The 27,081-nt window shown below is 35.5% G+C and overlaps 6 protein-coding genes and 3 non-coding genes across 15 annotated transcripts; 2 read left to right on the forward strand and 7 right to left on the reverse strand.

Annotated features, from left to right (window-relative positions):
• Positions 1-551: 551 nt before the first annotated feature.
• On the reverse strand, positions 552-623 carry LOC114254731. Its single transcript, XR_003626066.1, has one exon. It is a non-coding gene; the product is annotated as a small nucleolar RNA SNORD18 (small nucleolar RNA).
• Positions 624-941: 318 nt separating this feature from the next.
• On the reverse strand, positions 942-1,013 carry LOC114254733. Its single transcript, XR_003626068.1, has one exon. It is a non-coding gene; the product is annotated as a small nucleolar RNA SNORD18 (small nucleolar RNA).
• Positions 1,014-1,346: 333 nt separating this feature from the next.
• LOC114254732 lies at positions 1,347-1,419 on the reverse strand. Its single transcript, XR_003626067.1, has one exon. It is a non-coding gene; the product is annotated as a small nucleolar RNA SNORD18 (small nucleolar RNA).
• Positions 1,420-3,665: 2,246 nt separating this feature from the next.
• On the reverse strand, positions 3,666-9,540 carry LOC105835712 (protein MTO1 homolog, mitochondrial). Of its 6 annotated transcripts, none has more exons than XM_036293671.1 (10): positions 8,916-9,204; positions 7,042-7,308; positions 6,666-6,965; positions 6,413-6,589; positions 5,852-6,259; positions 5,567-5,739; positions 5,142-5,267; positions 4,534-4,637; positions 4,340-4,400; positions 3,666-4,123 (listed from the first exon to the last, which is right to left on the reverse strand). In XM_036293671.1, the coding sequence occupies exons 2-10, from the start codon at positions 7,262-7,264 to the stop codon at positions 4,010-4,012; spliced, it is 1,686 nt and encodes a 561-aa protein (XP_036149564.1). In that variant the 5' UTR covers positions 7,265-7,308; positions 8,916-9,204; the 3' UTR covers positions 3,666-4,009. The 6 variants fall into 6 exon arrangements, with proteins under 6 accessions (XP_036149564.1, XP_028047490.1, XP_036149563.1 ...); XM_036293670.1 differs by lacking the exon at positions 8,916-9,204 and adding an exon at positions 9,431-9,540 and having other exon boundaries at positions 4,010-4,123; positions 4,818-5,267; XM_012679210.2 differs by lacking the exon at positions 8,916-9,204 and adding an exon at positions 9,331-9,453 and having other exon boundaries at positions 4,010-4,123; positions 4,818-5,267.
• Positions 7,546-8,917, reverse strand: LOC105835714 (MKRN2 opposite strand protein). Its single transcript, XM_036293672.1, has one exon. The coding sequence runs from the start codon at positions 8,296-8,298 to the stop codon at positions 7,678-7,680; it is 621 nt and encodes a 206-aa protein (XP_036149565.1). The 5' UTR covers positions 8,299-8,917; the 3' UTR covers positions 7,546-7,677.
• Positions 9,541-9,925: 385 nt separating the features above from the next.
• Positions 9,926-11,952, forward strand: LOC105835713. Of its 2 annotated transcripts, none has more exons than XM_012679214.2 (4): positions 9,926-10,061; positions 10,199-10,658; positions 10,891-10,959; positions 11,036-11,952. In XM_012679214.2, exons 1-4 carry the CDS (start codon positions 9,983-9,985, stop codon positions 11,388-11,390), a joined length of 963 nt encoding a protein of 320 aa, XP_012534668.1. In that variant the 5' UTR covers positions 9,926-9,982; the 3' UTR covers positions 11,391-11,952. The 2 variants fall into 2 exon arrangements, with proteins under 2 accessions (XP_012534668.1, XP_012534666.1); XM_012679212.2 differs by having other exon boundaries at positions 9,932-10,067.
• A 665-nt stretch (positions 11,953-12,617) lies between these two features.
• Positions 12,618-17,710, forward strand: LOC105835699 (methionine--tRNA ligase, cytoplasmic). The gene is made up of 16 exons (XM_012679191.3): positions 12,618-12,839; positions 13,135-13,286; positions 13,492-13,593; positions 13,675-13,842; positions 13,922-14,044; positions 14,164-14,276; positions 14,358-14,474; positions 14,571-14,609; positions 14,685-14,849; positions 15,029-15,305; positions 15,374-15,758; positions 15,965-16,178; positions 16,266-16,502; positions 16,583-16,910; positions 16,978-17,208; positions 17,275-17,710. Exons 1-16 carry the CDS (start codon positions 12,731-12,733, stop codon positions 17,422-17,424), a joined length of 2,910 nt encoding a protein of 969 aa, XP_012534645.1. The 5' UTR covers positions 12,618-12,730; the 3' UTR covers positions 17,425-17,710.
• Positions 17,611-20,476, reverse strand: LOC105835706 (ionotropic receptor 75a). Its single transcript, XM_012679202.3, has 9 exons — positions 20,318-20,476; positions 20,062-20,228; positions 19,657-19,965; positions 19,454-19,581; positions 19,214-19,375; positions 18,906-19,114; positions 18,618-18,832; positions 18,273-18,541; positions 17,611-18,183 (listed from the first exon to the last, which is right to left on the reverse strand). The coding sequence occupies exons 1-9, from the start codon at positions 20,457-20,459 to the stop codon at positions 17,745-17,747; spliced, it is 2,040 nt and encodes a 679-aa protein (XP_012534656.2). The 5' UTR covers positions 20,460-20,476; the 3' UTR covers positions 17,611-17,744.
• Positions 20,477-21,206: 730 nt separating this feature from the next.
• On the reverse strand, positions 21,207-26,612 carry LOC105835700 (ionotropic receptor 75a). Its single transcript, XM_036293835.1, has 18 exons — positions 26,505-26,612; positions 26,309-26,436; positions 26,051-26,212; positions 25,761-25,978; positions 25,437-25,651; positions 24,989-25,257; positions 24,598-24,804; positions 24,429-24,522; positions 23,845-24,037; positions 23,555-23,724; positions 23,172-23,480; positions 22,952-23,079; positions 22,709-22,870; positions 22,412-22,635; positions 22,121-22,335; positions 21,775-22,046; positions 21,486-21,692; positions 21,207-21,420 (listed from the first exon to the last, which is right to left on the reverse strand). Exons 1-18 carry the CDS (start codon positions 26,526-26,528, stop codon positions 21,243-21,245), a joined length of 3,375 nt encoding a protein of 1,124 aa, XP_036149728.1. The 5' UTR covers positions 26,529-26,612; the 3' UTR covers positions 21,207-21,242.
• Positions 26,613-27,081: the final 469 nt, after the last annotated feature.

Consider the following 27,081-nt stretch of genomic DNA (forward strand, 5'->3'; position numbering starts at 1 on the left):
TTGAGTTTTTCCTAATCAACGAGACTATTTTCTACATTTTGTACACAGAAGCATTTAAGTCGTCGTACTTATACATAGCTGTAAGAATTAAACAGATTACAGATCCATAACTGTCAAATTTAACATTTTGGAACAACTTGTCATTCTGTAATGCAGTTCTTTATTAAAAATCATACAAAGAATTTGAATAAGATAAAAATTTGTACAAATTAGTTAAATTAATAATAATCACTTTTGTTCAGAAACGTACTAATCATAATAATTAACAAATATCAAAGCATTGAAGTTATGTATATGTTATACAAGATTATGTATAATAAGAATTTGTAAGTTAATAAACTACCTAAGAATTCCAAAGTGTGTGTAGATATCTTGCATTTTTAGAATTCCAGACCTGCCTGTATTAGCCATTTTGAAGACTATGTTTTAATTCTCCCTGAAGTCAGGTCAATTTTTATTAAGAACATTGCGCAAATTTAATAATCTAAAAAAAACACATTTTAATAATTATGTAATTGCTTAACAAATTATATCAATCATATTTTTAAAAAATTGTCAGAGATGGTTTTAAAATTAATCATGGATTAATCAGAAACACGGACCAATAATTTTCATCATTAAAATAAATAAAAGAATGCGAGATACTAATATTATCATATCATTAAGAAATATCAAAATAGAAACTAAATGTTATACAAGATCACATAAGTTTACAGTTTAAGATAATAAATTACCTGTGAATTTTGAGATTTCTATGGACATTCTTCGTCTTTTGAATTCTGCGTCAGCATGTATTAATCATTTCTAAAGTTTTATTTCCAAAATTAGGCCATGTTAATTTCCTTGCAGAATGCTTGCCCATATTTAATAATCTGAGAAACAGATGTGTTTTGATAATTACACAATCGCTTAACAAATCATACCAGTTATACTTTTAAAAAATTGTCAGAGATGGTTATAATATTAATCATTGATTAATCAGAAACACGGACCAATAACTTTCATCATTTAAATAAGATAAAAAATGTGAGACATTGATATTATCACATTCACAAAATATCAAAACAGAAATAAAATAAATGTTATACAAGATTATTAAATTTATAATTCATAAGATGATATATTACCTAAGGACTTTGAAGTTTTTATGAATATCTTCCATCTTGGGATTCTGGATCAAAATATATTAACCATTTTAAAGAAAAAAAATTTTATTTATTCCCAAGTCAAGTTATGCTAGCTTCCTTACAGAATATTTGCGCAGATTTGACAACCTGAGAAATAGAAAATGCATTCTGATAATTCACATATTGTTTAACGAATCATACTAGTTACGCTTTGAAAAATTTGTCAGAGAATGGTTATAAAATTAATCACTGATTAATCAGAAACACGGACCAATAATTTTCATCATTTAAATAAATGGAAAAATACCAGGAACCATGGAGAAACTTCATATTGTTTGTATATTTAATTAATAAAATAATTTGAAAAACACGTGGTCGGGACGTGCTCCCGACAAATTGCAAATTGTTGCGAAAAGCGAATAATCAAGAATGAACCGATGAAATCAGCGGAAGAGGAAACTACAGAATATTATTAATAAATATAAAGAAAGTAAAAGTTTCTCACCATTTTACGTTTTTCTCGTGATTTTTCACGCGAGAGAAACCAACGATGACACACCTAGGCCGGTCATAAAGGAAATGGAGCACAAACAACTGCCGGCCAACGGAAATCAGTCTGGGCTCCCTCACTAGCGGAAATCCCCACCATGTCTTTTATTCTCATGACTTTAGTAGTAAGCTGGCTAATCACAGTCGATACTTTTAAAATATTTTGGTTTCCGGAAAGTTTCGATTGTAATTGATAAATTCATCTACTACTCATCTACTACTTAATTGCTACATACTTCCGTAGATTTAATCAGAGAGGAAAACGGTCATCGCGTCGTATAGGTGTTTTCATCCATCAGCGCCTCTATGTGCATAAAATATGCACATTGAACTATGTAGTCAAATATCTATAAATCTCGTAGGTAATGTGCATGATTTTTTTGGTCTCTTCTATGCTATGTCCACGTTTATTTGGTTCTGTTTCATGCTATACCCGTAAATTTTACAATTCTGAACACGCGAGACACGCAGAGACACGCATGGAGTCGACAGAGCGTCCGACCGGTGCTGGAGTGGCGTACGTGACTGGAGCGCGGAGCAACGGAGCAACATGGCGGCAGCGGCGCAAGCGCGGCGGACAACCGCCTAGCAACGCCGAGTGGCGCCGACTAGCGCCGAGTACCGCCGAGTCTGCCGGCCAACGGTCACGTACGTCCCGTACGCTGCTGCCGCCATGTTTCTTTGCGCTCCAGCGCCGATCGGACGTTCCTTGAGTCCGTGCGTGTCTCGTGTGTTCGGATTCGAATTGTGCGCAGGTACGGTGTAGTGTTGAGAGTGCCGTGGCGCTAACAAACGATACGCGAGATCGCATGTGAGATCGTAGCAGAGGTTCATGTGTAAAGCGGCATCGTGCGTTTGCCTTCGGTTTTGAGTGAAGTGTTCGCGTGCGCATTCGAGCAAAGTGTGAGGATACGTTCGGTAGAATATCGCGAGTGCCAATTAAGTGAAGTGCTACTAGCCGTGCGAGCATACGAAATAGAAAATTCTCGCAACGAATTTGTCTCCGTTCGTTGTATCTCGGCGCGTAATTTTCATTCAAACGGTTTTCCTCAGCCTGCGTTTCCACGAAGTTACGTGACTTCACGCCACTTTCGTGCCATGTTGATTTTCGCCGCCAATCAGACGAGCCGTCCTTTTCACGTATTTTTTTCAAGTGTAACGGTCGCGCCAAGTGAAATTCTCGCGCGCGGTTTACGTTTTACTCGTGTGTGATATATTATCCGTAATATCGGGAGTGCCGAATATAGTATCGAGCGATCGTTATTAATGTGCGGTTCGAAAATAATAGGATGATGTCAGCAGAAAGCGGCATCCATGGAGCGACTCGGTATATTAAATATACTATTTTTTCAAGTGATACATTTCTTTACCTGCTTTTGTGTTTGTATATTAATTTACTTTAAAATTATTTTATATCAGATAAAATAATTTAATTTTAACTAATTCCTATGTACTTTTAATTTTTCAATAAAAATATTTTTTTTTTAATTATCTATTTTAATTTAATCTAAATGATTTAATTTTTAATTAAAATTATTTTATATATTATATTTTTTATTTTGAGCTTAGAAATAATATTTATCACATTTTCAGAATCAAAACCGGAAAAGGAATGCAGTAGTAGCAGCAGCAGCATCAGCAGCAGGAGCAGCAACAGCAATTGGTGAGTGAATTTTTATCAAATCAATTATTTGAATTTATATCACGTATATGTGGAACAGAATGATATGTGATAAACGTGATGCGAGATAACAATATTCTATTTTAAAAGAAAAATATCACAAAGTTGATTGATTAATTAAATACTTGGTTTTTCATTAATATTCGTAACGCCTTAAATAAAAATTATTGTAATAGCATTTTAGAATCTTTTAATACTGAAACAAGAAATAAGAAATTAATTCCAATGGTAAGGCGTATTTTTCTAATGCTGAATAGATCTCGTAGATAGCAATAATTTCATAATGTAAAGAAAAGTAAAAGTTTATATTTTGAAATTTTATTTTTCTAATACCAAATATCCAATACATTTTGCTTTTATAATTACAATGCAAAACATAGAAAAGTTAATTTTATTATTCAGACTAATAATACAACTGCACTAACAATCCTTTTACATCATTTAAATTAGTCTTTTTAGAATAACTTTATTTAGAATAACTTAAATAAAGAATTGTTTAAAGTTTCTTAATTCATGCTCAAATTATATTGTTTCAAGTGTTTCGTTATTCTACTAGTATTTAATTAATTTCTGATAAATTCCTAATAATTTTACATTTGTAGAACAATGTTGGCAATATTTCGTGAAAGTCATCGTTATTTATTTTTCACTATTATAATACATTACTGCGTTCTTGTACATTCTCATTGGAATGATGTCTAACATAATAAAGCAGCCTCAATATAGCCGAAGGAGTCACACCTGAGATTTTATTAGCTGCTGCAATCTGCAAGATAAATCTCATTAATACAGAAACTATTGACACAAAAGTAGGTTATGTCATAAGTATATAGGTATGACTTGATTGAAGAAATAAGTTGATATACAAAGAAATAATTATATCTTAATAGCAACAAATATATTATTGGGTTTTTTGTTTTGTTGACACAAATCAAAAGCCAAAGCTTTTATAAAAGAACCTTCTAGTAATGAAAAAATTTACCGTGCGTGGGAGATGTTTTGAAAGCTTCTCTCGATCTTCATTAGATAGATTTAAATCAGGACTGTAAAAGAAATAAAACGGGCAGTCAGTAATGTTCTTTCTTTAGACGTTTAAAATTTAGAACATTATTATTTCTATCAATTTTACGTACGATAACTAAATCAAAACAAACAAAATAAATTTTTAATCTTTACCTATTATAGTCGATATCGTCCGGTATAGTCATCTGCTCGTTTCTCCTGATATCGTTCACTTGGTCTTGCTGATTCTCGACAATATAACCGTATTTCGCTTCTATCTGAAAATCAAATTATTAATAATTATTACTATTTCAAAAAAATTTGGCGAATATACATTTTACTTAAATACAATTATCAAAATATAAATTTCTAAAATTTTGGAAATTTATCTATAAAAATGTTTTCTTTGAACCACACAAATCTTGATATTATGTGTTCAATAATTAATTTGCAAAAACCTCTATTCTTCTCGCCAGAGTAGGATCTCCATTTAAATATTGTAACTCTGGCAACAGTTTTGCCAGTTGTGCGAACGTGATTTCTTCATTTGCCATAGATAGCATATCGAATGCCGATTTTTTATCAATGGATTTAGATTTGTTCATATTCAGTAATCGTCGCCACTTGTCGATTGTCCGCACGTTGCTTTTGAGTATTTGTACCGCTTCTTGCATTTTACGGAAAATATCCCTCGTCCTCTCAATTCTCTCGTAGGAGACGCAGCCTACCATGTAACCCTTTTCCGTTAATCTTTGATCGGCATTGTCAGGACGCAAACTCACTCGAAATTCCGATCTACTGGTAAACATTCTGTATGGTTCTGTAGTACCCTCCGTTGTTAGATCGTCAATGAGAACGCCAATGTAGCCTTCTGTTCGACTTATCAGAAGCGGCGATTTTCCCAAAACCTGTATACAAATACAAAATGCAGAACGCATTTAAATACGCCTATATTTAATTTCACAATTAGCAAAACTGTGAAATAACAAAGTACAGAAATTTTTTACAATAAATCATTTTTTAGGAAAATAAATTCAAGATTTATTATTAAAATAAAAAAGTTGAGAACAAACAAGAATGTCCAATATGTCCAAGAGAAATTTTACGTTTCTTAATTTATATAATTTAACACATAAACTTTAAAATTTACTTTTTTCCACATTAAAAAGAACTAATCTATAAACATTTCCTATATGACACTAATCACCTTAGCGGCTGCATTAACACCCGCGACGATACCTTGTGCAGCTGCCTCTTCATAACCAGTGGTGCCGTTTATCTGTCCGGCAAGGAACAACCCAGAAATTTTTTTGGTCTCCAATTGGGTGGTTAATTCTCTAGGGTCTATGTAGTCGTATTCGACTCCATAACCAGGTCTGACTATTTAAACATAGGTGCAAATAAGGGAATTAAAAAGGTTTTATAAAATTTTATAATAAAATTATAATTTAAAAATAAGAAAATCCTATTAGTATTAAATTTGAAAAGTTACCTAGACGAGCGTTTTCTAATCCTGGGATATATTTAACGAGTTCCACCTGTTTGTCTTCTGGCAAAGTGCATGACAATCCACTGGGATAAATCAATGGTGAGTCCAGACCTTCCGGTTCAAGCCAGATCTGATGTCGAAGCGTTTTAAATCGTAGAATCTTACTCTCTATACTCGGACAATATCGCGGACCCAATATCTCTTCCTTTACGTGTAAGTTACAGTGCATATTATCCTTTATGATCTTTGCGACTTTTTCATTTGTAAACGTTAGATACGTCGGTACTTGCTTATCAGGTGATAACCAGACATTAGCACTCATAAACGAAAATGGTATAGGAGAATCGTCTGGTATGGTTTTCGTACATTTGGAAAAGTCAATATTATCTTTCTCCAACCTTGGCGGTGTGCCTAAAAATACATATTTAATTCTAATATGTAATTATGTTAAAATTTGTATGTTAAAATAAAGGTAAATTAATACATATTAATTTAAATTCTAAAAAAATATATACATTGAATAGTATGTCAATTGATTAGATATATACTATATGACATTCTTACCAGTTTTTAATCTTCCTATTCGAAAACCAAGTCTGTCAAGCGTATTAGCCAAACCGATGCTAGGTTCGTCGTTCAATCTGCCTGCGGGTCTTTTCTCTAACCCAATGTTTATTTGGCCTTTTAGAAAAGTTCCTGTAGTTATAACTACTGCGTCACCAAATATCTTTGTTCCATTCTCTAGAAAATTGTTCACAATTTTAATTACTCAATTAAATTTAATTCTTTTTCTTATTCTATGAAATTCAAAACGTACTGAGAATAACTCCTTGGCAGGACAGAGGCTCATTTTCTAAAATCAGATCTTCCACAGAAGATTCATAGATATGTAATCCAGGCATATTGAAGAGTTCAGCTTGAAGATGTTTCTTGTACAATGCTCTGTCGATCTGAGCTCTGAGACCCCATACTGCTGGTCCCTTGCTCTTGTTCAAAACTCTATAGTGAATTCCTGAAATATCACATATCCGACAGCACACTCCATCTAAAGCGTCCACCTCTCTCATCAGATGGCCCTTTCCGATTCCACCAAAAGACGGGTTACACGACATCTCTCCTGTATATGTATAATTGTATTCAAATACATTATACAAAGTTCTACAATCTTGCTAGTTTCTAATATCTATACATACCTATAGTATTTTTTTTCTGAGTAACCAATAGTGTTTTGGCACCCATTCTGACAGCAGCAGTACATGCTTCGGTTCCAGCATGACCACCACCAATGACGATTACATCAAATTTATTTTCATTGGTTTTATTCTTATGTACTAGTTTTCTCAATAAACGTTTCTGTTCAAAGCATCCATCATGCCATTGAGTTAACAGAGATGATCTAATCCTTGTAAAAATCATCTTGTCTTACTGTTACACCTTTTGTATGTATTTTATGATACTTTCTGCAAAGATATTTGACCATTCTTAAATACCAGAGAGAAAAAATTGAAAAATAATAAAATTAAATAACGACACATCCTTAATTCATCTTGAGTATTTTACTTGAAGTATTTACTTATTAATTACTTTATCTGATACAATAATATGCATAATTACATTTAATCACTTAACTTCTAAGAGTCCAAAAACTTTTTTTAACTTATGTTATAATTTTGTGATTTTCTTTTCATAATGTTTTCTTTCGGGAAAGGAAGGATTTGTGTTGTAATTAATAGAGAGACGGATATATAAATATAAACATTTTTTGTGTATTTTTTACAAATTATATTTATTATTAATAATATCATGTAAATTACAAAAGTAAAAAAATATCAAGCCTGATAATCCAACAGATATTCCCGATCTTTTAAGGATCTGTATAATGAGATATATCGCACTGCATTGTTCATTTTTGGCACTATCAGTCTCTCGCACAGGTCTTCCTTGCTCATGAATCTTAATTCCGGGTATCTCAGATTATTGAGAAATTCCAGAACAAAGTCAAAACAGTTCATACTAATTGCGTCATAATTAATGTGTTTCCATTTAAAATCATTCAATATGAGTGACAATGTCTCATCCCAACGTGCAGTCCAAGCTGCTGGCACAATCTCCAAAGCGATACAATCTACCTTGATCCATCTGGCAAAGTCGTTCACTATTGGTCCCTTTTTGTCAAACTCCACAATGCCGCCATTAGAATCAACTATCCCAGCGTGCAGAAGGCCATGTTTCATGTCATAATTGTCGAGAAAACTGCCTTGCGAAGGCTGAATAACAATAGTGGTTGGACAGTGAGTAGCTTTTCTAAAAGGATATGGAATATGAAATGGATCCACAATAAAATTTTTCATTTGTGACGAACATGCCGGACAAGTTGCCGGGACGCGCCTGCTAAATACACTCTTCGTTGAACAATGACGAAAACAGACAATGCCCGGATCATTATTCATGTTTCCAAAGACCCATATGGCATTTCACAACTGAGGAGTATTTATTCGACAAGATTTAACTTTGTCTTCATACAGAATTTCAATCGAGAAAAGAAAAAGAACTGGCAGTCTGAAGAACGAGACGTACATACAATAAACACTTTTCACACAAGGATCAGCTTCATTTGTCTTTCTTCTGGCCATTCTTTGTTTCACTATTTTTTTACAATGCTCGTACTGTAAACGACAAAGCAAAAAGACACGAAAAGTATAAAAAATACTTATAATAAGACAAATAAAATATATATAAAGTTTACATATACATAAGCTAAGTAGCAAATAATTCTACATGATTAACATAACCTAGACGACAAATTTCATAATAATGAAAAAATTTGACGTCTCAGGATGTCACATATGCAGTGAAGATATCTTCTTCTTGATCTTCCCCAGATGGATCTCCGACCCAAAGCAAGGGTCACAGTACCACGGTGAAGATATCTCATGTGGTGCGTTGGCTATCGGACCAAGGCAAACAAATCGCGTTAATCGCCTCGTGTATCATGTTATGCAAACGAGTAGAAAAACGGGAACACAACTCGCCTAACCTCAAATTTAAAATCTTTCGAGATACTTACATTACATCGACGATGTCATGCTTTAATCGTAATTGCTTGCAATAATAATTAAGTTAATGTCCGGCGCGCGTATATTATACGCCTAACGAGTTACAATAACCGCGAAAGCTTTTTGTAAATTTCGTTTTCCACGTGCAAACGCATGACGATATTGGATATGATAAAAGAATAATATTTTAGATAATAACATTTTCACTACCGTCAATTACCGTCTTTTCATAATACCCACGAGAGCGCGACAAAATTGAGTTATCTAACTTTCCAACTGTAGCACGTTCAAAATCACTCATCAAACTTACCGACCGAAATCGTGGTAATTAATATTGGTAATAACTTCAATGGCGCCACCATCGGTGTCAACTAAACTACAAGACGCACCGAATATAATAATCCTGGAATGTGCACGGCCATATACCTTTGTTAAGAAGTTCGAGAGTGAGCGTATGTAAGTGTTACGTTTATTCAAACTGGCATACGTGATAAGCAATAGTAGGACTCGTGAAAAAAATATTTACATGCCAAGTTTGTATACTTGAAAATGAACTTTTCTTCGATGAAACTTTTCTCGTCAGATTGCACTAAAAAAGAGACAAAGATACCACTCCGGACTCTCTTTGTCAGATCACGACACTAGCGCCCATACGCGTTCCGGTACTTCCAGTATTGTTATGTTTCAGTGGGCGAGAGCCGTCGATCGAAAGCATCTCTTTCCTCGTGCCGCACTCTCCCTCTCGTCGTTTTCCGTTTCCTCCTTTCGCTGCGGAGTACACGTACGTTCCCGTTGACGCGGAGTAGACCCCTGCGAATCTCCGTACGTACATATATTTGCAACCGCTGCACCTTCTTACACTTTCTGCAGCCAAAATATTAGAGGTGCAAAAGGTGCAACGGAATAAAGCGCGAAAATAAGATACCGCGTCGTGCTGCGTGGAAATCGGCTTCAACCAGGATTCGGCCGGAATTGAAGCGAGGAAAAGTGCGCGACTGCCAACCGCGGTTGGGTTGGGCAAGCTTTCAGGATTGCTAACACGGTGAGCGACTTCACGGCGACGTCTCCGTCGGCGAAGATGAAGGGCTGGTTTAATCGCGACGAGGACGGCAAAGTGATCATTGATAGCAATGGGTTTGTTACGATCACTTGCGAAGGTAATGGTAATGATCTCATTGATTATACAGTTCACATACTTCATTGCCACACAATGTTCCTTGTTCCTTCCGTCGTATTACGTCCCCCAACAATAAGCAAAGACAATGAAAAATTATTAACAGCGGTATATTTACAGAGGAGAATGTAGTTTTCCAACTTCATATATCAGAAATTGATGAAAAAGCTGAACAAATGTGTTTCAATGTTAATGGCAAGGACATATTTATCGACGTTGTTCCATGGGAGATGGCTGAGAATGACTCTGAAAGTGAAAAATTAGAGAAAAGTTCTAAGGAGGAAAAGGCTAGTCCACCGGCAACAAGCAAAAGTGGAAACGCGATTTTTCCTTGGTGCGATGCTTCAACGAAGATTTTTCTAAAGGAATACAAAGAGAAGAAGGAACTAGTGAAGAATCGAAAGTTAAAAAATATGAAAAAGGCATACCAGGAGATAGCCAAAAATCTAATGGACAATGGCTTCTGTGTATCACCTTTGCAAGTAGAAAACAGATACAAAACACTTAAACGTGCTTATAAAAACATGATGATACACAACCGAAGGAATGGGAGAGGAAAATACATTTGTAGTTATGAACAGTGAGTTTGCTTTTTAGAATTAAAATATGTAAAATGCATGGTGTAGGGTAAATATAGCAGAACACTAATGAGAATCTTATGTAAATTAATATGACCACTTTATGTTAGACGCTTATTGATTTAAAGGTTTTACATTATGCTTATGCTTCTCACTATGTGCTCAGGCTGTTTGATAAGTTTTGCAAGTTGATATAGATCTTGATTTATATTTCAAATGTGTATGTGATTACAGAGATTTGGATGAGATTTTTTCAAATGATTTGTATGAGACAGATATAAATGGTGATGAAGACAAAACGGGGTAAGTTATATTTTATCAAAATTATAAAATTATTTATTTATTGATTACTAAATTTATCAGAAATATTTTTTTGAAGATCTGAAAAGTCTACACAGAAAGGTAACAATCTCGTTAGTAGTTCTGACATACATAATGCCAAGACACTTCAACATAACGCCAGATTGGAAGCTCAGAATGTAAAGATAATTGAAAATCTGCAAAGCTGTCAGCGTTTATTGAGAAATTTAATCGCTAGAATGGATAGTAAAAGTAAAAATTCAAATTACATGCAAAATGGAGTTTTGCAAGTATGCATGGAGATGCGGGATCTGCAGAAGCAGGCATATACACGTGCAGAGGAAGAGAGACAGAAAGCCAAGGAGCAGAGAGATGCAAGGAATAATTTACTGCAAGAGATTTTGACAGTTCTTAAAGCTAGGAAAGACACGTAATATAATCCACATCAAACGAGCGCAAAATCTTGTTCGCATCCTTAATAGTTAATAATATAACAGAATTTATTTATTCTATTAAATACAAGAAACGATAAATTTCCTGTTGTGTATTTTTATAATTTCATTACACTACTAATATTCTTTAACACATTGTCTGCCCATTTAGATTTGTTCTCTGTACATATGTAATATAATTATTACAATTATAGTAAAAAATTTTCATAATGTGATAAAATATGATTCATGTTATATTTAATGTTATTATATAAAGGTATACGATGGCTAATGTATTGAATATGAATGTCTTATTTTACACTTATTAAACTTTTGTCATTTAAAATTTTATCTTAAATTGTATACTTTACAAGAGTTTTAAAAAATTTGTTACCAGTAATTGTCAGAACACCACTGAACAAAATTATACATTAATCACAGAGAACAAATTATTATTAATATTTTATTATCATTGTGGCAGTTAATGTGTTAATGTGTTAAGGGAGAAAATGATAAATATGTACATATTGGTACGAAAAATAAATATCAAGTAAGATGTTCACTATTTATAGTAAGTTATTTTTCCTAGCAAATTTGTAAAAAATTTAAAGTAAAATTGAAAATATAATTTGCACATTAACATTATTATATAACAAAATAAAGTTTTTATTCCTTCAATATCAATTTTAATTTATTAAGTAAAATTGCAAATCTTTTTAGACAATCAATTGTTTAATTTTTATATTTACATTAATTTTTTAATGCAGTTTATGCTATATTATATAAAAGCAAAACAAAACCATGGATTCAATAATTGTAAAATTAAAGTACATTGAAATTAAAAGGATTAAAATTGTATTACGAATTTGAGTTACTTTTTATGATCCTGCAGTATATTAATGTTAAAAAAATTAAATATTTCTGATACTAAAGTATATTAATATAATGTGCCTTAAACTTTTTGTATAAACTGTTATTTAATTATATTTTATAATGCAATACTCGCGAGATAAGATAATATTATAAATATTTTCTTTGTTCATCTTCATTTTTATAAAGATAAAATATTGGAGAGTTGTCCATTAATTGGCATCGACACTATTTTCCTTCCTCATAACAGCGTTTGATCTTCGGTACGGCCGAGTCCGGCGATGAATTTTTTTTAAAGCGTCGCCTATGTGCCCACAGGAAAGATCGTGTCCAATAGGAATAGAGACAAAGTCTGACGCAATCCTCGCGCGTGGAAATCGGACTTCCCGTTGTCTTCTTGTCGCTCACATGTATCTCGTGGTTGTGCGTTAACATATTTCTCTAATTTATTGACGTATTTATTAATTTATTTGATGATGATGATTGTTTCCACGAATGAGGGCAATCCAAACGCGCTGAAGCTAATTATCGCAGCTAAATTGGCTCAGAAGGTCGTCACTGTCAAGATTTTGGAGCCTCGCGGTAGGTTATTAACCTTTTCCTGTTTGTCGCTCGCATCCTTCTGGACTCGTATAAATTTGTAAAGAAAGGGAAATATTCGTAAAATATTAAATCATACTTGACTGTTGTTCCTTGTGAACATTATCTTTATCTTATCAGGCTTTTTAATCGCCATTCGATTAATTTTTTTCCTTAATTTTTACATTTGAACAAATGTTTATATTTTCAAGTTTTTTTATTTCAAGCTGTGTGTAATTGATTTGTTTTTTATAAGATTTAGTTAATGCATATGATTATGGCATTGTATTGTATGTAGATGCTGTTCTGGGTCGTTTACCAACCCTGAGTACACCCTCAGGGTTGTCTTTATTCAGTGTTTCTGCAGCATTACGTTTGATATTGCCTGAACCTGAAGATTTGGAGGCTTCCATTGATAGATGGTTAGAATGGGAAATTTCTCAATTACAGGTATTTTGATTAAGCATTGATTTGATGTACTGTTGCTATAATTTTTATTTTTTATAATATAATCCAGTCTAGTCTTGTAGTTTTCATAGATCATATTATTGAACTTTCAATAGAAAACTATTATTAATTTTAAATATCTAAGAATACATAAAACAAAAATCTTAAAATCTTAAAATTATTAAAGTCTAGTGTGTATTTTTTGCAGCCAGCTATATTAAGTTATGCTAAGACTTCCCAGAAAACCCAATTGTGGTCTTTTTTACAAGATCTCAATAATGAACTGAAAAATAAACAGTACTTAATTGAGGTAAATAATAAAAGTAATTTATTACTTAATTATTCCTTTTATTATCTATCTTTTATTCCACTTTTTAATTCTTTTTTTTAGAAGTGTAGTGATTTATCAACAGCAGATATTTCTATCTGGGTAAGTCTCTGGAGCACTGTATTGATTACAGATACAGATATGATAAATAATATTGCTCAGGACTTGCCAAATGTCAATAGCTGGTTAACTAACATTTATAAGCAGTCAGTTATCCAGCAGTCAATTGAGGTAAAATTACATTGCAATTAGTGTCTTATAAATATATAATTAATAAATATAATATAGTTAATATATTCTGAATATGCAGGAATCTGTTAAAATGTTTAAATTCGAGAGAGGTGCAAAAGCTATTGCGAGCATTGAGGCTGCTTCTTGGTTCCCTGTCAACTCAGCCTTGAATTTCCAAGTTCGCGAATCAGTACCTGCCGATGTAAGTAATTTAAAATTTAAACTATTTAAAACCATTTTTTAAACTTCAATTTTTTATTGAATATTTATACGAGCAGTGAGCTTTTCGATATATATGTAGACTTAAATAAACTATTTTAGATTAATCTAACTAAGGAAAAGGAGGAGATCGTTAATCAAGAAGAAATTTGTAATGTGGCAAAGAATTGGACCACTGAAAAATATCTGGAAGTCAAGGAAAGTTCATATCCTATGTAAGTTAAATGAATCTGAAATTACTTTTGTAAAAATATTTTTTGTAAGTTTGTTAAGCTAGTTATATATTCTCTTTTTAGACTGCCTAAAAAAGGTGAACGAAATATATTAATAACATCAGCTCTACCTTACGTTAATAATGTACCGCATTTAGGAAATATTATCGGTTGCGTTCTTTCGGCTGATATCTTTGCAAGGTTTGTAATATGCCTAAATATTAACATCTAAAAATATAGTTAACTTATAATAAACTTGTAACTGTATAATATATCTTTATTTCTCGGCTTGTGCAGGTATTGCAGGCAAAGAAATTATAATACCCTCTACATAAGGTAGGTACTTTTTTTTCCTTTTCTCCTAACATTAGAAAAACGACGTTCTGAATAAAAAATAATTTAATTTTTAAGTGGAACCGACGAGTACGGCACTGCAACTGAAGCAAAAGCTCTGCAAGAGAAAACGACTCCTCAAGCTATTTGTGATAAATTCTTTGATATACACAACGATGTTTATCGCTGGTTCAGCATTGGGTTTGACTATTTTGGTCGCACTACTACACCTGAGCAGACAGAGTAAGATTGTGACTTAAGACCTAAACACAATGCTAGGCAACAGGCAATAGGAACAAGAAATAAAGAAAGAGAAGATTCTTTCTCTCTTTCTCTCTTTCTTGTGTTTAGACCCTTATTCTATTTACATTGTTTTTATTTCTTTTTTTTTTATGTTTTCTTACACTACAATTTTCTTTCAGAATCGTTCAAGAGTTTTTTCTAAAAATAAAATCAAAAGGCTACATATTGACTGAGACTGTGGAACAACTCCATTGCGAGTTCTGTAATCGGTTTCTGGCCGATAGATTTGTGGAGGGTATGTGTCCCAGATGCAAGTACGAAGATGCGCGCGGTGACCAATGCGACGGCTGTGGTCACCTCGTGAACGCAGTCGAATTAATAAACCCCCGGTGTAAGATTTGTAATACTAGCCCCATCATGAAAAACTCTGTACAGTTCTTCTTGGATTTACCCAAGGTAGGATTTATATTGTGATGTACTCTATTGATGCGTTTTCAATGACATATGGATTATAACTATTACAGCTAGAGAAGAAACTAAAGGAGTACTCAGCTCCCTTAGAGAAAGGGTGGTCTAACGTCGCGAGAGTGATTACAAAAGCATGGTTACGTGACGGTCTTAAGCCACGTTGCATAACCAGAGATTTGAAATGGGGTATACCAGTTCCGGTAGAGGGTTTCGAAAAAAAAGTGTTTTATGTCTGGTTTGACGCCCCTTTCGGATATATCAGTATTACAAAGAGGTATACCAAAGAATATAAGAAATGGTGGCAACCTGCTCAGGATACGAAAGTCGATTTGTGCCAATTTATGGCAAAGGATAACGTTCCGTTCCACACAATAATGTTTCCCGCTTATTTACTAGCGGTTAATCAAAATTACACATTGATGAGATATATAATGGCAACTGGTACGATATCTTCAAAGAATGTACACCTCTTGGATGCATTTTATATTTTTGTATCTTTTATCTTTTGTATATTTTATCTATTATATATATTTATTCCTTTATTTAAAAATTTGTTGTCTTAGATTTAATATTTTTTAAATTTGATTTTATTTGTTTACCTTTTTTATTAATCTATCTATTAGTTTAATATATTTATTTTATTTCAGAATATTTAAATTATGAGGATAAGAAATTCTCCAAATCTAGAGGTATTGGAGTATTCGGGACTGATGCTAGAGACACTGGCATTCCAGCGGACGTATGGCGATTTTATTTAGCCTACATTAGACCCGAAACTCAAGATTCCAATTTTAATTGGGTGGATTTAGCCACGAAAAACAATAGCGAGTTATTAAATAATCTAGGCAATTTTGTCAATAGGTTTGTAGTTATCATACTTTTTTGTAAGTTATTAATTAACGTCACGATGTTATATTATTAACAGTCCCAAAAACTTATTACGGATAGAGCTCTTGTATTCTGTGAAAAGTTCTTCGATTCTAACGTACCACCGTTAGAAGCAGAAGAAGCTGATTGGACCGTATTAGCATTGGCACAGCGGGAACTGTTATCTTACATAAACGCTATGGAGCAAGCCAAGTTGAGAGATGGCTTAAAACATATATTAACGATTTCGAAGCACGGCAATCAGTATATGCAATTCCAGCAGCCATGGGTAAAAATCAAGGGAAATGACGATGACAAGTATAATTGCTTTATTTATTTTAACTGCTCTCTTATTAGTTTATTCTCTTTTGAGTAATATTTTTATTTAAAACCAATAGGAAAAAGGCTGGAACTATTGTTGCAATTTGTTGCAATTTAGCTTGTCTTTTATCTGCTCTTTTGGCTCCCTTTATGCCCAATACAGCCAAACAATTGCGATCTCAACTGGGTTTGAGTAACAAAAATTATGGCTACATCCCCGAAACGATAACAAACATGTTACCTACTTGGCACAAAATCGGCAAGCCTAGTCCACTGTTTACTAAAATCGAAGATCATAAGGTAGAAATGTTACGCAAAAAGTATGCTGGACAGCAGGAAACTAACGGCGAAGTAACGAACAAAAACGAAAGTATCGTATCGTTAGAAGCCACTATTACGAAGCAAGTTAGTAGATCTTTTTTTTTTCTTATATGAAAATCAGATTTTTGCACATTTTATATCATTTCTCTAGGGCAACCTAGTAAGAGAGTTGAAAGGTAAACACGACAAGAGTGTTTGGCAACCACAGGTAGAAATTTTGTTAGATTTAAAGAAGAAGCTAGCTGATCTCAAAGGCAATGTAAACGTGCCTGCGAAAAAATCACCCACGAAAAATAAGAAAGTCGAACCAACACACGTGCCAGAACAAAATGGGGATGCTCTAACAGACGTGGCGGCATTAGAATCGGCTATTGCAAAACAGGTATTTGATATCATAAGAAAGTACTTTTTTCTTTTAGCGTTGAACTTACTATATTCGCGATTTTAGGGCAATCTTGTACGAGAATTAAAGGCCAAGGAAGACGGAAGTGTGTGGAAGCCACAAGTTGAGATTTTGCTGAAATTAAAACAACGTTTATCAGATCTCACTGGAACAGTGCCAGTCGCTATTGACAAGAAATCCAAGAAGAAAAAATAAATACATTTTTCTTGTAATAGAGTGTAATGTGAGATTTTTTTATTTACTACGTTATTAACGTGGTTATTTCTTTGGCACGTGTAAAACGTGACGTAATAGTATTTATCTGTTACTAATTAGTTTACTCTTGCGCACTGTGTATTGAAACTTAGAAGGGGGGAGCGGGAATCATGAAGACATTTGTACTTTATTTAAATGCGATTCATTTGCACTTAAATACATGTAACATACATATAACGATGATCTGATAAATAATTTACATAAAAAATAGATCACTTTGCTACTCTCAGAAATTTTATTTATTCTAGATCTAATATCCTTTACTGATATCGTTTCGACATTAATACCTGTTCGAAGAGACGACTCGCTTCTGGGAGTGCTAAAATAACATTATTTTTCGGCGGATTTTTTAGCATTATTTTATTTAACTTATTTTTTTTATCGACTTTAATACTTTTATTAACGTCTGGTTTAATACTCTGTTTCATAGTTAATTTACTATTTCGTTTAATGCCTACTCTAGTATCTGATGTAGTGCCTGATACTCGTTTCGAATTCATCGTATAGAAGATAAAATGCTCGATACCGAATACGATGAATGAAATTATCATGCCAAAGAGTAAAAGAATCAAAATCGGTGCCGCTTCGTAAATGGTTACACTGGAAACGAAAATTTCGTCATCCGGACAATAAGGCTTCCTGGCCGTCCAACGACGTATCTCTCGTCGCCGTATACCCGAAGTGGATATCTTCAGAAATCTGTAGTAAATAATCTTGATCTAACTATTGAAAAATAAAAATGCAAAAGAATTAAATAGCGTTTTAACATACTATGATGATGCACTCACGCTCTTTTAGATATTTCGTGAAGATGACTTTTATGAGTGGACCACAGGCCCAATTCGGAAGGCTGCAACAGGTGAACCTCTGTTAGCTGACATATCATCTGCTTATCGAACTCTCGTTCGATCATCGGATAGATATCGTCTGGATCTGCGTGATAAGCAAAGCCTCCTTTCTTTATTTCTTGCACACCATCTTCGAGCGAGATAAATCTCTTTGACTCCGGTATTAAGTTCCAAAAGTAATTAAAATATTGCACTTCTGGTGTTTTTTTCTAATATAAAAATAAAAGCTCGTCAGAAAAATCAAGCTTAAAAATACTGCATTACTATCTTGAGAAGCGCTTTTACCCGCAACAAAAAATCAAAAAAGATATTTTCCTCAGCTGCCATCTGCATCTTGCTATGCGCCAGTGAATACAACGAATCATTCATCTTTTGAAGAGGTTCGTTCAATCTAGCTGACACTATCGCCGCTGAATAATAATTATATACCAACAGACCGAAGATCAGAATCTGAATGAAGGCGATTCGACTGGCTGATTGATCAGTGAGAGTAGGAAAACCTGATCAATAAAAATAGAATTGTGATAACAAAACATACAACATAGCTTCATTACTCGTTACGATTGTAAGTACCTTGCTGGCACAATGCGGCAACAGTGATCAATGCCGAAATGCTGCAACTGTAATCCTCTGCGCGTTCTAATTTCAGTATACAGGACAGGATGAAAATTGTAATCACCACTATCACGACGATCATATACCATGTGTCCGCTGCGAACGGCTTCAGTATTATCCAGGGTTTCATCTTCATCGCCGGTATCGTACGAAACATGAAACAGGTACTAAATGAATAATTATTTGCGTGTTGGGCAAGAGATTTTTGACATTACTATGTTTATTGTAGTCTGTTTATGCATGTACAAATGTTCCCCATCATTTACCGTGTAGGCCACTGTGGTAAAATGACACGCGCGTCTGCGTATCTTTCGACCGTCAAAATGGATGGATAATACGCTAAATCAGCGACGTCTCTCTTTAAGGCACCCATTACGGGACCGTTTCTGTCACTCTTATTCCAGTGAGTAATTTCAATAAGATCCATACTGCACACGAAAACGTTCTTTGAGCGACTAAAACATAGTATACGCACGAAGATATTTAGATGTGTCATGATCAATTACGTGAAATTATACATGTTGGCGACATGCGAGAGCATAGTGTATCCGAATTTAGGCCAATTGTCCATGATCTCGAGATTATCTCTCTCGAGATAATCTATCAAACTCAGGTACTCTGGTCTGTGTAGTACCTGTGAATATTATTCTATGTATTAAATTAATTAACATTAAAATATGCGTTTTTCTTCCTAAGATTATGGACTTACGATTCCGACCGCCTTGATTTGCAATCTATTGTAATTTCGTCGTCTATTAACCCTCGGATCAGTCAAATTAATTGTAAGACCATCATCCTCTCGCCAACTGCCAAGCCATGTAACGTTGAGCACTCCACCGCGTATTTTACAAAGATTGTATACGTCATAGAGTACGTATTCAGTTTCATTCGGTAATATGATCGCAAAATCTGTGACGATGCTGAAGCCAGTGTCATTCAAACTCTGCAAACTGTGATTCAAATTGCTCCCAAAAATCAACCAGGTATATGAGTAATCGTACATGCGGTGGCCTGAACCCTATATACAGATTTCATCTTTTTATTTTAATTTATCTTAATTTTTAGAGCGAAAAACTTCGTTTTTTTTTCTTTGATAGAAATACGGAATTCTCACTTCGTCGAAAATGCCGCTAAAGTTCTGATTTGGACATCGTATGTCCACAAATACCCCCATAATTCGATCGGTGTTGAGGTACCTCAGTATATCGATTTGCAACCCAGCCGGTTTAATTGCTGTGGATATTCCGGCATTGTTCAGTAGTTTCAACGTAAGGAGATCTTCTGTGTGAAGAGAATTATTAAATTTTAACAAATTGCTTTTATTCAGCGAATTATAAAAACTTATATACGAGACGCGATGTTCGACTTACCATCCATATTTCCACAGGAGAATCCCGCCACTCTGGTCACGTTCTTGTAGACGAAATAGTCTCGAATGATTTGGCTAATTTGTGCGCATGCGACGACAATGAACGTTTGTAAAAAAAAAGTGTAAAGATACATCGAGTACATTCTTTCTCGGTATACACGAATTCTAAGATTGCGACAGTGTTTCTATTCTGTCTTCATTCTGTATGGAAAACCACGATAATTTTATATCCGTGACAGCAGAATTCAAGACAATAGAAACGATTTGCAAAGTTCGAGAACTCATTCATAATATCCATAACGTCGATTGACATGACAGCATAATCACAGCGGCCACTGTGATACGAACCATGTACGGGGTGCCTCGTTACTCCCATCAGTTCATCTTGTCGTCGTTCTACCAATTTGGAATACCTCGATGAGCTTTCTTCGATGAAGAATTTATTTAATTGATAATTTTTTAGTTCTCCAGAATATCGTGCCTAGGCAATTTGCGCGGCAGTCAACATATTAAAAACATTTTCGAAGTAGTTTCGAGGGACACCCCATATACGGTGTAATTTCCTCTTCAGTTACTTCAAAGTTTCCTATTTTCTGTCGTTATTTTTTATCCCGAACTCAAGTCGAATCTATTACGATCGATTTTCCTGTCTCCCTATCTATTATCCGATCGTTTTCTACGAAAGTATTCATAGGAAAGTTTCTTCAGGAGAGAGACTCTTCTACGCTACAAAGTGAATTCACAGCTTTTTATTACAGCAATGTTAGAACGGCTGGGAACAATTACATTTGCAACGCCGTGCTGTCTCTTTACGTGAAAATAATAAATACACGATATAATAACGAATGTTAAATACAAGACACTAACGAATGTACCAATTATAACACACGAACAACTCATGAATATTTTACTTCCCAAGAGACAGTTCACTCGGGTAAATTATGTTTGCTCGTGCCGGCCGTCTCCTCCACGTTAGCATCACCGCCGCCGCCGTTGCCACCGTTGTCGCTGCCACCACCGTCATTGCCACCACCGCCACTGCTACCATCACCGCCGCTACCACCGCCGCCGCCGTCACTGCTCAGTCGTGTTAGCATTTCTTTTCTGTAAACAAAATTATCATAACTCTCCGATACGTAATTAAAATGTAAGCGCGTACGTCGGCTTACCTCATAAATCGATAGTATATGATATTCTCGGCGATGCATATTATGGATCCGATGGTTACACCGAAAACCAGTAGAAGCAAGGCCGGAGCGGTCTCATATATGGATATACTTCTCGTGGACAACGTGTCGAGTGTACATTGAGGCTTTCTGCTCGACCAATATTTCACCTGCCGATCACGTAATCCAGTATTGAACATCTTGGATAGCCTGGAGAAGAATTCCTTAACTGCTTACGAGAGCCTTTGTTACGTACATGCATCATAAAGAAGTACAGCAAACGAGAGCTTACCCGATTTTCGCCATCTCGGTGAACTGACCGTTGCGACTGGCGTACATACCCATAACAGACTGCTTGAACAAATGAATCTCCGTCAATGCACAGATCTTATGCGGCTCGAACGTCTTTTCAACGTAGGGGTACGCCGTGTTCGGATCCGTGTGATAGGCCAGGGTGCCCTCACTGACCTGCTTCATACCCTCGTCCAGAGGCAAGTACCGCTTTGATTCCGGCAAAGGGTCCCAACGCTTCTTTCTGAAGTAACTTGATTCCGAGCTAAGTTTCTGAAAATATCAAGTCAGATACTGTACGATCTTATTGTGCACACGAGTTCAACGTGTCTGGAAACCATGCGTACATATAGAAAGTAGTTCAGATACGGCACAGCCTCCGCCGCGATTCTCAGATCACTATCCGCGAGAACTGTAACGTCGTCTTCCATCATATCAAGCGGTTCGCTCAAACGAGCCGACACTATACTGCCCGAATAATAGTTATACATGATCCAATTGAACACGAGGATCTGCAGAAAAGCGATACGGCCCGGGATACGTTCAGGAAAAAAATTTGCGCCTACGCAAAGAGATTATCGTTAAAACTGGAACCGAGACGATAAGTTTGCTCTTTCTCTCTCTGCATTATTTTATACCTTGCTGAGCGGTAATGCTGACAGTAACGACTACGGCATTGGAGTATTTCTCTACTCGAGTATCTTCTGTGCTCGTTTCCTCGTGATTCATTATTATTCTCATTACGAACATAAAAAACACGATGAACACGCCGCTCAGATACCAAGTATAAACCGAAAATGGCTTAAAGAAAATTTCGAGCTTGATGTTGTTCGACGGGGAGGAGAGCAGTAAAAAGCAAGGTCTGCGGAAAAGAGATTAATCGTTAAACAAATGTCAAATTAATATTTTCTTAATATAGAGCGAAATCTCGATACCGAATCGGCCACGCCGCGCCAATCAGAGTGGCGTAATCTAATCTCTCGGATACCATAATTCTGGGATTACTGCCGAAGTCAATGTAATTCGTTTGTAATATCTCAAATATCAAGCCGTGGACGCTGTGTCGATCCCAATAAATTATCTCCGAAGCGTGTACACTTTGAAAAAAAAAAAGGTACTTTTAGAACAACTATTAATTGTCTCGAAAATGCAAGACAAGAATCCATTTTAAAAAAAACCTGAAATTGAAGAGATCGGCGGTGTGAGATATCATCGCGTACAGGAACTTGTGCATGCTGTCCAAAGATCTGGTGTTAATGTCGTGCATATAATCCTCCAACCGCATATTCTTCGGTCTATATTGTATCTAATGATAAACCATACGATAACAGTGTAAACATAATGTTATAATTAAATGCCTTTTCTTTTTTCTGTAAAGTCATACTCAGTGACACGCACCACGCCCGACATCTTCAACGTCATGCCATGCATGTCAGCCCTTCTCTCGATCAGAGGTTGGGTCAGCGTGATAATGAGACCTTCTCTTCGGCGCCACGTCCCCAGCTTCGTCACGTTTAGCATACCTCCGCGATACTTACAATGATTAAACACGTCGTAGAGATCATAACCGGTGCCGTTTATTATCGCAAGCGCAACATCGGTCGTTATACCATAAGCGCTGTCGTTCAAAAGCGGCGTGCTCTTGTTCAGCTTCGATCCCAGGACCAGCCAGTGATACGAATAGTCGTACATACGGTACTTCGAGGTCTGACAAATATAAAATGTCAGTTTCTTAAATACAAATAAAAATGAACGAATAGGGAATGTATGAATTCCTTTACCTCAGCGAAGATGGCCACTGCACTTTCATTACGACAACGTAAATCCACAAAGACTCCTAAGCTCCAGGCATGAGTGCTCAAGAATCGTCGTAAGTTGATATTTGTATCATGTTTCCTAATGATCGTGAATATACCGGCTCTACTTAACGACCTCACGAAATAAAAATCACCTACGAAAAGAAAAAGAAAAAAAAAGCAAGAGAGATATATACAAAAGGATCTTTGTTTAACAACATTTATGAATTTTATGCTTTTAATGTGTGAATAATTTTTCAAAAGCTTTCACCTACTCGTGAAATCTCCGCAGGAAAATCCTACGACGTTTCGCACTGCCTTCTTCACGAAATAGTCGCGAATGAATTCGCTGTCTCCCGGATCAGCGTTACAAGTGAATCGCGAGAAAACCAAAAAGAGTGCCAAATACGCCGCACCGTGCTGTAATTTTAGTTTACACATATTTCTGTAGAAAAAAATAAAAACTCCCCCCGGAGTTTACATCGAGCCTACGCGCGAATAAATGCGAATAAACTAAAGAAGTAACTGGGATAAACTAGGGCAACAGAAATAGAAATGCAGTTCTATTAAGTTTGCATGGATCGGTTGCAACGTGCTTTGAATTGTTCAGCATTGATATAATATTAAATGCGATATCTTGAAATCGTACGTCTTTTCCTTTATTTACGTTGCTACGACATTCCATCAGGGAATGAGAACTAGAAAATATGTCGCGCTGTTACATCAAGTGACACACGATGACGATTAATTATTTGCGCGTGCGTCTAATAAGTAAAGACACAAACTCTACCGGCTTTGTGATAAAATCTAATAATTGAATAAGCATCATAATGAAATGGCCTGTAAAAATAATATTTTATTCGCGCGAGAATATTTCACCCGGCGAAACAGGTATATCCCTCTTGAATGTCGGACAATACAGTTTTCCTCCGTAGAAAGTAGATATTGATAATCTGTAAAAAAAAGAGAGTCGAAACGATTGAATAAAATTTGAAATACACTGTTCTCTTTTTAACATCGAGCATTACCGAGGCCGTAGCCAACAGACGAGGTTCTCTATTATGCAGATCACGAGAGACAGTGTGGCGGTGACGCCAACGAACGCGAAAACGGGTGTAGCTTCCGTGATCGACAGCGGTTCCGCCACTAGCAAGTTCCTCGGGCAAAACGGTTTCCTCGCCGACCAGAACTTCAGCTGTCGCTTGCGTATGCCCACGTCATACATCTTGATCAAGCTATAATGATAAACGTTGGAATGATAATTTGCTTATTGCTTTAAAAAAATTCAAACGATGACATATGTGCAGGCTTAATCACGTTTTACCGTGCGCAATAATCATAGCGCTTTGGAAATTTTTAAGAAACATTGCATTTACATAGTAATATTAATTGTAAAACGTCAAGCGCGCGTTCTTTTACCCGATTCTCAATAGCGGAGTAAATGGGCTCCTGTATCTTCCCCAAAGCGCGAGGATCGCCTGAAAGAGATGGACCTCCGTCAGCTCGCATATCATCCGCGGATGAAAGTGTCGCTCGATATATGGATACGCAGCCTCGGTCGACGTGTGATAGGCCAGGCCGCCCTTAGCCACGCGATCCAAGCCCTCCGCTAATGGCAGATAACGCTTAGATTCCGGTAGCTTGTCCCAGCGTTTCGCATTAAAGTACCGTATCTCTTTCTCAGGTGTCTTTTAGCAAAAGGACGGGACGAAAGATACGCCGATGTAATGAAAAAGGAATTGTATATTTTAAAAACAAAATATAATATATATTGTATATTTTTTAAATCATAATTATTGCAGCTTCTTTATAAAATTAATTTCATCATTTCGAGCTATACGCAGTAATGCTATGCAAAAGTATCCACCTGTAGAAAAGAACGAACGTATGGCGTTGGTTCAGCCGCCACTTTCAGATAACTGTCCGCCAAGCTAATTAACGAGTCGTTCATCTTTACACCTTTATTCTTTAATCTGTCAGATACAATGCTCGCAGAATAGTAGTTTAGCATTAAGACGCTAAAGAGCATGATGTGTATGAATGCTATGCGACTTGCATAATGCACCGGAACGAACACGGAACCTGTGAAAATCTATCTCAATCTATCGATCGCTTTTCATTCCCTATTTGCGTTATTTGGAATTGATGGATAATTATTATAACAAAGATGATGGAGAAGACTGGCAAGTACCTTGCTGGGAAACAGCACCTATTGTAAAAAGAATACTAATGCTGCAGGCCTCCGACAAGCTGTGAATGCCTTCTTGTTGCCTGATCAATATTATCAGAATGACCGCGGCGATTACCATCGTGCCAAGTGCCACATACCACACCTTAATGTTTAACGGTCGCAAAAACTGCTTTGGCTTCATATCCAACGAAGATATCGTCCGAAATAAAAAGCACGATCTACATAAAAATAATTCAATCGTGCACTGATCAACAGAATAATTCATTATCGTACATTATGAACTTACGCACCGCATCGGCCATATCGGACCGATAATATCTCCTGATCGCAATCTTTCCGCCTTCATCACGATTGGACTGGCGGAGATGTCCACCGTCTTTTTTTGAAAAGCGACAAACATTGGCGCGGAATTATCCTGCCGCTTTCTCGGATCCACTTCCACGATTTCTATGCTTAATTTAAATAATTTTTTTTTAATCCTTAAAGAAATACGCGATGCAAAAGTGAACTAGAAAAAAAATGTCGATTCCTTCCAAAAGATTTCTTACGTGAAGTTATAGAGATCAGCCATATGCAACAAAATTGTATACAGGAATTGGGATCGGCCGTATTTTGCTTTCATATCTACGTCCAGCACGATATTCTCCGTAGACAAATTGTAGAACTTACGCGGTAGCTATATAATAATTTCCAGATAATAAATTGTATTATTGCCGTACTCGCGTTGAACTAATCGTTACTTACCAAGACCCCAATTCTCAGCTTCATACCGTGCAAATTGGATCTTCTCTCGTACTTTGATTGCCTCAATCTAATCGCCACGCCAGATTTCTCGGTCCAGTAACCCAATGCAGTTACGTTCAAGGTGCCACCGCGTGCTTTGCAAGGATTATACACATCATAAAAATCGAAACCGGTGACGGTCTCTATGGCGATTGTAATGTCTGTCACTACACCAAAGGCATCGTCATTTAATAAGTTCACGGTGTTGGCCAACTTTTGTCCCAAAATCAGCCATTTATGCGGTTCGTCGAAAAAGAAAGCTTTCGTAGCCTTAAATAAAAAGAGATTAATAGCAAGAACTCTTCACTATTGTTGCTTCAACATCTTACGGCTTTATCTTTCTTGACCCTTGCCTGTTTCTCCCCTTCTCTGGTCGTATTTTCACATACATTTTTACATATTCTTTTATTCTTACATTATATTGCACATTTTTAATTCAGACTACATTATGCAATTAATATATACGATATAATAATTAAAATTTTTTAAAAAGAACGAAAGGAGCACTTTTACCTCGGAATATATTATAGTATAATTG

This window comes from Monomorium pharaonis, chromosome 11, assembly GCF_013373865.1.
Source record: "Monomorium pharaonis isolate MP-MQ-018 chromosome 11, ASM1337386v2, whole genome shotgun sequence".
Classification (NCBI taxonomy): domain Eukaryota; kingdom Metazoa; phylum Arthropoda; class Insecta; order Hymenoptera; family Formicidae; genus Monomorium; species Monomorium pharaonis.